The sequence below is a fragment of the Squalius cephalus genome (genome assembly GCF_949319135.1).
Source record: "Squalius cephalus genome assembly, chromosome: 12".
Classification (NCBI taxonomy): Eukaryota; Metazoa; Chordata; class Actinopteri; order Cypriniformes; family Leuciscidae; genus Squalius; species Squalius cephalus.
Window position 1 is genome coordinate 32,832,837 of NC_137133.1, and position 11,070 is coordinate 32,843,906.

An 11,070-nucleotide genomic window follows, 5' to 3' on the forward strand; every position below is an offset into this window, starting at 1 on the left:
AAGCGTTAAATGTACGGTGTGTTAAGCGGCATGACTGCACATGACACCGAGGCTGCAGGGTCAGTTCAAGCCCTCAGCTGCAGATCATATAAAATGGGCCCGATGCATAAGACATTAATCTGTATTTGATGGATTATTTCCCAGCAGGCTTTAGTCAGATTTAGTGGCAGCCAAGCAATGAAATCAACCAATCTGCTGGGGGGGGGGGGGGGGATGCTTTATATTATAAAGTCAGAGACTGATGTCTCCATGAGAGTTATCACAGGTCTTAATGTCCAGAAGATCAAGCACATTAAATAATCTAAACTAGAGAGAGACTATAAATTATGAACTCCAATGGGTATAAAAAAAAGACCTGAATATCTAGTCATGACAGATTAAAGTATCAGGCTAGCCAATTAATCATCCATTTGAGATTATTGTTACAATCTGATAATTGTGCCGATTAACAGAAGTAATTATTCTTCTAGTTTCAGTTCTAAGCTTTAGTGACAATAGGATTGTATATGGGGATGCACGCACATATGCACATTTAAAAATGTTTTGAATATGTACAATATGATTGAGTGTGACCAGTTTATTTGTGTTTATATGCTTTAGAGATTGTATAAAAAGATACAGCATTCAGTGTGCAGTTCACAATTTATTTACTGAATAAATCTGGACAAAACACCAAAATTTGATACATTACAATCAGAGCATCTGAGGCAGATATCCCACCATGCACTCCCCCCTCCCCTTGAAATCATGAGGGGGAAAAAAAAAATGAATGAAAAAAGAAAAACATCCTTCAAAATTAGCACCTAATCAGCCCCAACTTAGGTAGGCAAGTTCCTTCTACATAACGAGGGAAAAGCACAATGACCGAGGAGAACAAAAAAAAAAAAAAAAGATGAAAAGAAACTCCAAAGCGCAATTGGAATCCTAGTAAATCTTTTGTAAGATTCTTCAAGAAAAAAAAAATTTGGAAAAAACGAACTCCCCTCTTGCTAGGCAGGCTAAAGCATTCAAAGGGCACATGCCATTGACTAGATATAAATCACGATTTCAAGTAACATTGATATACGACGAAACATGTCTACATGTACCCATTCAAAACATGATCATTTCACAGACCTATGCAGGCAGTAGTTAACATGAGGTACTCGAGACGGTGTAGTCGTAGAAATATCGTCTAATATTTATGGAGTTAAATGCAAAAAAATGGAAAAATAAGGAGTACAGTCAGCGTGAGTTTGGGTTGCGCGATTACTGGCACTGACGTTAAATAGACCTTCCTACTTGGGACAAACTTTGGTACATAAAAAAGTCCAACCTGTCCTGTGTCAAATGTATCGCCTACAATACTCGTGAAATCTGGCGGTTAAGAAAAACAAAAAAACCCTGCACGTATTTCTTTTTAAATATAGTAGTAGTAGTTACATTATAAATAAAATAAAAATAAAAAAAAAGATACATTTTGCTCCAGCAAAAGAAAAAATCTAAAAGTTAAATAGATGACACTAGTTCAGAGAGGATCTCTAAGCCTAGGCGAGTCAAGTGCTTGACGTTTCTTATTTTCTGAAGGCTCACGGAAAAGGTTTAGGTATGGTTAGAGCGAAAAAAGCAGCAATAATAGTAAAAGGAACAGCTTAATGCAACACAAATCGTTTCTTAATGCACCCGTAATGGATCAGAAACAAAAAAATATGACATGATGTTTGCAGTATTGAAGTGGAGGGCTGTCGGAGAGCGAACAGATTTGCTGATATACTTCAAAATAAACTGAGGATCAGATTGAGACAACCAAGTAGCATTCGTGGAAAAGATCCCAAAAAATAAAAACGAAGACACGGTCAACAACTTCGACAAATCGAAGCTGGAAACAGGAGCGGTTTAGCAGTTTTGCCTGATATTTTTTGTTCCTTGGCTGCGTTCTCCTGTGCTGTAATGCATGTTTGTAGCTTACTGCGACTCGTACGCCTCGTGAGCACCACGTAAAATGAAAACGGAAATAAACGAAAAACCAGAAGAAGTCTTGCTACATTACTCAACGCTATCAGCATTTAGCTTTGTCCAGAAGTCATAGCTTAGGGTGTCCAACGCCACCCTAGCCAGAACCGATCAAGTCTCTCCACGGAATGAGAAGTAACGATAGACAACACTGTGATGAGTGTATTTCTTTTCTGATAATCTAAAAGGACGTGGCATAATGTCTGACGAGCTTGTGCTCAGCTAAAGAACTGTTCTAGTTCTTCTTCCATGTTGGCCTCCGGTACCATTTGGTCCAACTCGCGCTCTCCTCTTCCGTGGTTGGCGGCGGCTGGACCGCTGGAGGCCGAGAACCAGGGATGGTCCAGGATCTCTCGGGAGGTGAGGCGTTCTGCCGGTTCTCGTCGCAGGATGCTACGGATGAGGCATCGCGCCTTGGGCGTTAGCGTCTCGGGGATGCTGAACTGGCCGCGGCGGATCTTGCTAAACAGAGAGCTGGGCTCCACGTCGTGGAACGGATAGCGGCCCACCAGAATGGTGTAGAGCATCACGCCTAAACTCCAAACATCTGCTGCCTTTCCCGAATAGCTGCCATTTGCATTGAGAATTTCTGGGCTGACGTAGGCTGGACAGCCGTGTTTGTCCGAGAGGGAATCGTCACCGCCTTCTAGGAGGTACGTATCCTCCAAACTCTCCAATTTTACAAGGCTCCTGGGAAAGACAATAAAGAATCACATTAAAAACATATGTGACCAAGTTATGCACGTAATAAAGTGTAAACGTGGTTTGTTGGCTTTCAAAACGGATCATGCAACAGTTAAATGGAAACATCAATGACCTTCAAAGAGGACTGAGCCACAAACTAGCAGAGAAAATTGCTTTAAATGGGAAAAAAAAAATCAGGATTTAAAAACAAAATGAAACATTTGCGATTTGTCCGAATATGCCTACTTATATGCTAGGCTATTTATTAGGCAAAAAACAGTATGTGAGCAGAGTAGTATGTCCGAATTCACAGTATTCATAAAATAGTACCCAGGTGACCTACTACTTCCGACGAGATTCTGAACAGCGCAGTGCGCATTCGATGAGCACTTTACTATCCCATGAGGCCACAGGAGAGGATTTGCGAATGAAAGCGAAGCGAAGCATTGATGCCTCATGTCACATGACAACACGAATTTCATTAATGCTATACAGAATGTACTTTAACAGTCGCAAAATACGTTTCCAACCAAATGTGGTACCTGCTATACAGTATGCGATTTCAGACGCAGCATTGGTCATGCTGGCTTTCAAGATGGATTATACAAAAATTACAACAAGCTATCAAATTTCAAGTACATGAAATGGAAAAAATTCCAGATATAAAACCAAGTGAAAAAAAGAGGAAAACATTATGAGGAATGTTTGAGGAAACACTATGAGGAAAACATAGTACATAGAATGTTGTTGCAAGAAAAATAAAGTTAGTTTTAAAATAAAAACAATGAAGAAAATGTTCGATTGTGTTGGCTTTCAAGATAGATCACTCAAAAAGTATCCAAATGTCTATGCAAAATGATAAGCTGGTCAAAAACAATTTGATCATTTTTATACTTCGAAATCGGTCAATTCAAAATGAATAAAACCCTTTCAAATCATATTTTCCTCTACTATAGTCATAGGATAGTAGCTTTTTGACAGCAAAGCATAAATATACTCTATATATTGGATGGTAAATCCCTTGCATAAAAAAGCAATATAAAAGATAGCCTCTGGACATTCCTGCCACTGTAATCCAGAGGGAAATCTGGAATTCATCCTCGGAATTATAAAAAGCACGAATAATGCAGCACCACAGATGGAATTCCTTAAACCATCACTATTTCCCTGTGATCCTAGTTTTTCCACTGTAATCTTGTAATTTGCACAATAATGCAAAACATGCAGCGTACAGATGATGATAAACAATCTGCTATATATTCACAATGAATACTGTGACATTTTAAGATGAAAGTCTTAAGATGCAGTATTTCTTATCTTGCACATATGAGAGCATCAAGACAGACATTTTAATAATGCCTCTGATTCAAACTTATGCAAAAACAGGGTTTAGGGTAAGTTCAAATCATGTTCATGAATCAGTCCAAACAGCTTCCATATGAAATGAATGAAATCAATGAATGTTATTAATCAATGAAATTAATCATTTTATTCAGCAAGGATGCATTTAACTGATCAAAAGTGACCGTTAAGAACATTTACTTCGGTTTCACGGACAAGGCTTAAGACTAAAATGCATGTTTGAGCTGTTTTAACAGAAAACAACTTGCACTGAGATATCTTCAGTGCCATTGTTTTGTCTCAAGATGCACATCAGTGATGTTTTTTTTCTAGGGCACATTTATAAAAGATACTTAAATATCCTGATTGAACTAAGGCCTAATCCTGGTTATATCTAAACCCTAATCCCGGTTTAATCTAAGCCCTGTCTGTGAAACAGGCCTATAATGTTACAAAAGTTTAATATTTCATTCAGATTCAGTTCTTTTGAACTTTCTATTCATCAAAGAATCATGTAAAATTAAGTGTATCATAATATCCAAAAAAGTATTAATAAGCAACACAACTGTTTTCAACATTGATGATAATAATAAGAAATGTTGAGCATCAAATTGCCATATTAGAATGACTTCTGAATGATCATTTGACACTGAAGACTGGAGTAACGATGCTGAAAACTAGCTTTGCATTACATGGATGAATTACATAAAATAAAAAATAAAATAAAAAACTTTTTTTAAATTGTAATAATAGTTCACAATATTCTTTTTACTGCAAGTACGATCAATTAAATGCAACCTGTGAACGAATGAGACTTATTTCTAAAACTTTTTTTTTTTTTTTTTAATCTTACAGACTTCAAACTTCTATACAGTTATACAAGTCACTTCATGTGCACTGTTGCGCATGTGACATTGCTTAGTTGTCTGAAAAATACAGATTTCAGCTGCGTCACACAGCCCAAGTTACAAACAAAGACAAACCATAAAAACAACATATGCAATGAAAACATCTTCGAGGTCTTTTGCACGCTGCCTCGTGACTCAGATTCTGAATCAGAAACTATCCGAATGAAACCGTACGCCCACTGAGTCTCAGCGAAACATCCAATCCTCGGAGCTCAAAATAGTCATGTTATTTTTCATGACAAGCGGTATCCTGCTGCGTGGATAGGTTGCAGGGTGCCTAAATTACCTGAAGGTCAGAAATGAACAGGGTGCCCCTTCTCTGACCTGAACTCGTGAACCTTTTCCATGCACCGGCAGAATGGCGCTGTGCAAAAGAGAACACGGCATGCTGGAAATATTCTCTTAATGACATGCAGCATATGTGAGTCACAGCTCCACGACGCAGCTGAGTTACACCAGGTCAAGAGCCTGCAAAGAACACCGGCCCACATGAAAGCAGGAAAAACGGAGGAGGACACGTGGACGCATGCGCTATTACATTAGGGAGTGATTCCAGACGATCTGCACTGCGGTCTCCAGCGTTTGACAGTAGAATGTTATGAGCGCCCTTCATGACATAACCAGGTCAGGAACCCACTACGCTGAAGAATGCAGTTCTGTCTGGCTCGTTTTCCTCTCTGGTTCCAATCTTGGTGCGCCCTTGGTGTTTGATTTCTAGCCAGGGTAATACTCACCACCCTTGGCCACGTCTACTTGCGCTCATCTGCAATCACTCACTCAAAGGTGGACGGCTGACGCAGAAGACCTCAGAGCATGGGAACAGTAAGGTCACCGAGCTCACATTTTAAACACCGGGCAACGTTCTCCATTTCCATCGAGCGAGCCAGAGGGAATCTAGCTGAGCTGACTCATTTGGCCAGTGGGGCAACTGCCATCTAGCTTAAACGGGAAGGCCACCCAGATTCATAACGCACACTTGGGATTATTTCAGACTAATTTTACTGCCAAACATATGGGAAGGTTAATTTTTAAAAGGTCAACATGCAATGCCTTCAAAACCCATTTTACTTCCACAACATGACATATTTCAGAGGATATGCAAAAATGAGGTTCATTCTCGTGTTACGCAGCACGTTTGAGCTTCCTCAAGAACCAATGAGGTTAATTCACGTGTTACGCAGCACGTTTGAGCTTCCTCAAGAACCAATGAGGTTCATTCTCGTGTCACGCAGCACGTTTGCGCTTTAGCAAGAACCAATGAGGTTCATTCTCGTGTTACACAGCACGTTTGCGCTTTAGCAATAACCAATGAGGTTCATTCTCGTGTTACACAGCACGTTTGCGCTTTAGCAAGAACCAATGAGGTTCATTCTCGTGTTACACAGCACGTTTGCGCTTTAGCAATAACCAATGAGGTTCATTCTCGTGTTACGCAACACGTTTGAACTTCAGCAAGAACCAATGAGGTTCATTCTCGTGTTACGCAGCACGTTTGAATATCAGCAAGAACCAATGAGGTTCATTCTCGTGTTACGCAGGACGTTTGAGCTTTAGCAATAACCAATGAGGTTCATTCTCGTGTTACGCAGCACGTTTGCGCTTTAGCAATAACCAATGAGGTTCATTCTCGTGTTACGCAACACGTTTGAACTTCAGCAAGAACCAATGAGGTTCATTCTCGTGTTACGCAGCACGTTTGAATATCAGCAAGAACCAATGAGGTTCATTCTCGTGTTACGCAGGACGTTTGAGCTTTAGCAATAACCAATGAGGTTCATTCTCGTGTTACGCAGCACGTTTGAACTTCAGCAAGAACCAATGAGGTTCATTCTCGTGTTACGCAGCACGTTTGAACTTCAGCAAGAACCAATGAGGTTCATTCTCGTGTTACGCAGCACGTTTGAACATCAGCAAGAACCAATGAGGTTCATTCTCGTGTTACACAGCACGTTTGCGCTTTAGCAAGAACCAATGAGGTTCATTCTCGTGTTACGCAGCACGTTTGCGCTTTAGCAAGAACCAATGAGGTTCATTCTCGTGTTACGCAGCACGTTTGAGCTTCTGTAAGAACCAATGAGGTTTATTCTCGTGTTACGCAGCACGTTTGAACTTCAGCAAGAACCAATGAGGTTCATTCTCGTGTTACGCAGCACGTTTGAACTTCAGCAAGAACCAATGAGGTTCATTCTCGTGTTACGCAGCACGTTTGAACATCAGCAAGAACCAATGAGGTTCATTCTCGTGTTACACAGCACGTTTGCGCTTTAGCAAGAACCAATGAGGTTCATTCTCGTGTTACGCAGCACGTTTGCGCTTTAGCAAGAACCAATGAGGTTCATTCTCGTGTTACGCAGCACGTTTGAGCTTCTGTAAGAACCAATGAGGTTTATTCTCGTGTTACGCAGCACGTTTGAGCTTCCTCAAGAACCAGTGAGGTTCATTCTCGTGTTACACAGCACGTTTGAGCTTCTCTAAGAACCAATGAGGTTCATTCTCGTGTTACGCAGCACGTTTGAACTTCAGCAAGAACCAATGAGGTTCATTCTCGTGTTACGCAGCACGTTTGAGCTTCAGCAAGAACCAATGAGGTTCATTCTCGTGTTACACAGCACGTTTGAGCTTCAGCAAGAACCAATGAGGTTCATTCTCGCATGTCAAGCAGGTTCAGTTGAGGTTCTGTTTATGTTCACTGATCAATGTTTAAAGGTGAATAAAAGCCTAAATTCAATCGGTTCTTCATATAAAGCGATCGTGTCTCTTCAGAAAATTTGGACAAAACTGCTCAACTCATATGGATTAGTTTTACGATCTCTTTATGAACTCTTTGAAGCGTCAAAGTGTCAGTTGCATTGCTGTCAATGGAGGGACAGAAAGCTCTCAGATTTCATCAAAAAGATCTTCATTTGTGATCTGAAGTGGTGAGTAATGACAGAATTTTTATTTTTGGGTGAACTAACCATTCAATATGTTTGTTTCAATAGGAAATACGCCAACTGTGTTTGTCAAGTTAATCTAATATACCATGATATTTACCATGCTACAATCACAGTATGAAAATAATGTCCTTTCCATGCTAAACAAATCTCCCTTTAAAGACGGTACATGTTCTGTTTGAATGCAACAACTTTATTAGTGGCTTCTTTACCTGTCCTCGTTCTTAAAGACAAACTTCCTCAGCTTGAGGTCTCTGAGGACCAGGCCGTTGTCGTGGCAGTGCGCCACCGCTGATGCTACCTGATGGAAAAGTCTGGCAGCCTCTTCCTCTCGCAGCTTCTTGCAAGTGCGAACGAAAGAGTGCATGTCACCATGGCTCCTCTCGAAGAACACGTACGCTCGTGTTTCCCCCAGAAGAATCTCCACTATCTGGTTAATGTGCTCATTGGTGCCCAGCACAAAGTAAGCAGCCAAGGACTCCTGGTATCGACTGATATCAAACACCTGAAGAGAGAGCAGTTTGAATTCAATTAGAAGTCATCATCGATTTTCCAACATCTCAGGTGGAGTGCAAAGGTATTAGCCCCCCAAGACAAGAGCACTGGTATTGGTATCATTAGATTCAATGGATAATTTTGAAACAAAAGAATGGAAACCCAGGCAGCGCAGACTCAGAGTCAAAAGGCATTACACCTCTGCTGCATTTCAGAGTCCCCAAAACATACATTGAATTTTAATGTTGCTTAGTAACAGACACCTAAAAGAGAGACGGGCTAAATATAACACAACTGCAGTGGACATCTGAGGCCATTCTCTCATCAGAAGATAAGAGGTTTTCGCTAATGGCTCTTTGCCCGTGTCAGCCCATTCAGAGTGTCTTATGTTTCAAAGTCATGTGGACTTGCACGAATGAATGCATGGCTGTATGCAAGCAAGCATCCACACACACTTTTCAGGGGTATTCCCTCATGCTTTTTTCATCACTTCATATCACTGTTGAAGAATCACAAAAGGAAGGCCATTCGTTTGATAATGTATCACATGACACATTGGTAATAAGCCAGATGCATGTCATGCTTATGTCCCTATCAATAGCTGATGCAATTGCATGAATGTGCCATTACAAAATAACATGCATAAGTGTGTTTCTTACCTTGCACACGAGCTCTTCCCCACTGTGCAGGTGGGTGGCTCTGAAGACGTGGTCTCCCTCAATGGGCTCCAACAAAAGGTAATTTCCAATGCAAGAAATGCAGTGAGAGGAGTCAGGGGTCTCAGGGGGGCTGGGAGATCCTAAATTGGGACTAAAACTCTGGCTGGATTCTGTAGTCCTTAGACAAGATAGCTCCTCGAAGTCGTGTGCTTTATACCTCGATCTCCCATAACGCGAAATGTTAATGGGACTGGATCTCTGTATGTTCATGAGTATAGGAGGAGGTTCGTCCAGATCAGGAGGGTTTAGACGGTCTCAGAGGGGAGGTGGAAGTGAATGACAGACAGATGTCCTCTATTTAACACTGGGCATGAAGGCAGCGGCGATTCCCCTTGACTTTAATGCTCACTCTGATGACCGTATGCATGTGCGTTAATTGCAATGACAATGTGGCGTCATTTGAGCACAAATGCAATGACGTGCATGCACGAATTGTGACCTCTATGACCACTGTGCACTCAAAGAAAAGCACGGTTTTGTGATAAGAGCTCGAAATTAATGTATCGGCGCGGTATAATGTAAAGGTTGTGACGTCACGGTCGATGCAGTGCAGCTCGGCGTGCAGCAGGTAAAGAATGGATTTTTTTGCATTAAATTAAAAGGCAAAAAAGTGCCAGCTGTGTTCAGATATCCTGAGAGGGCGCTCCGTGTGCTTTCAAGCGGGCCTCCACGCGAATCATGTCCATGCATCTACCAAATATGGCTAGGAAAAATTTCCTCCAGGTCGCGAGCCGCCTTTTGTTACGCCTGGGAAGTGGATGTCCTCCTCCTCCTCGCGAGCAACTAAACTCCGACGATCTCCGGCGGATGGATCTGATTTGGACAAAGGCAAGAAGGGACGGCCGACGCTCTCCCCGGGCCTATCCCTTGTTTTAGCAACAAGACACCACCTTCATCATCATCATCTTACTTACGTGGCTGGGAATCTAGTCCACTGAACGCGCGGGTCAGCTGCACACACGAGCTGACTGACTGACTGACTGACTGCGCTCGCGGGACTGACTGGAGCTCTCCACGCGCACGACCAGCCCCCCTGACGTCACGGCCAAAACGCTCTCCCATTGGCCGCTCGCTTGATGCTGACACATCCACAGTGTGCAAGCAAGCCATCCATGCAGTCATGTGAGATAATAGTTGTCCTCTGGATTTAATTGAAGCACCCTAAATAATCTGACTATATGGTGAATTCTAGGAGGAGGAGGGGAGGAGAGTGTTAAATGTCAACGTTAAAGGGACTTTGATGTCAGTTGGTTTGTGCAATGAAGCGAAAATTACCTGATTAACTTTATTGCTATTATAATTAAGCATAGTACTGTCTGTATATCTATACATTTCTGTCATTTTCTTTTGCGGGTTCGTATTGCGCATTTTATCATCCTGAGATAAACGTCAGCTATCTTTTAAACATAACACATTTCAAACACAATCTTTTTTGTTAAATATTAGTCAAGTCAAGTCACCTTTATTTACACAGCGCTTTTTACAATACAGATTGTTTCAAAGCAGCTTTACAGTGTTAACAGGAAAATAATGCAACAAAGTTTGTCTCTAGAAGAAAATAGGGTCATAGTCCAGCTTGTTCAGTGATGGTTCATTTTTGTTGTAAAAAAGTTATTAATTTAGTTCGTTTATATATATAGCCGCTCTGGAGAAAACCCTGATGTCATCGTCCAGCTCAGTTCAGTTCTCATATAATGGTGTCAATGCAGGCAGATCAATAATTTTGTTGAATATTAAATGTCCGCAAGGAGACAAAGGCGACAGTGGCAAGGAACCAAAACAGAATGGCAGAAAAATGGAGAAAAAAACCTTGGGAGAACCCAGGCTCAGTCGGGGGGCCAGTTCTCCTCTGTCCAACGAGCGAACAGTGTATGATCATGATTCAGGCAGCATCACAGGTCAGAAGTCAGATTGGTTTAGAACAATCAGAATATTATCCAGTTCCATCTGGTTTAAGATCAGAGTCATCACACCGGGAGGGAGACGGGTTTTTGAGGA

The 11,070-nt window shown here is 41.5% G+C and overlaps 1 protein-coding gene across 1 annotated transcript; it reads right to left on the minus strand.

The window, feature by feature from the left end:
* Positions 1-625: 625 nt before the first annotated feature.
* trib2 (tribbles pseudokinase 2) lies at positions 626-10,195 on the minus strand. Its single transcript, XM_079888814.1, has 3 exons — positions 9,013-10,195; positions 8,071-8,363; positions 626-2,682 (listed from the first exon to the last, which is right to left on the minus strand). Exons 1-3 carry the CDS (start codon positions 9,280-9,282, stop codon positions 2,211-2,213), a joined length of 1,035 nt encoding a protein of 344 aa, XP_079744940.1. The 5' UTR covers positions 9,283-10,195; the 3' UTR covers positions 626-2,210.
* Positions 10,196-11,070: the final 875 nt, after the last annotated feature.

Excerpts from the sequence above, each read along its gene's own strand:
- trib2 (XM_079888814.1), bottom strand. The coding sequence starts at position 9,282 with ATGAACATACAGAGATCCAGTCCCATTAACATTTCGCGTTATGGGAGA. Across the intron at positions 8,364-9,012 it reads GGGAAGAGCTCGTGTGCAAG|GTGTTTGATATCAGTCGATA; the intron begins GTAAGAAACACA and ends CTCTCTCTTCAG. Across the intron at positions 2,683-8,070 it reads GTCTTTAAGAACGAGGACAG|GAGCCTTGTAAAATTGGAGA; the intron begins GTAAAGAAGCCA and ends TGTCTTTCCCAG.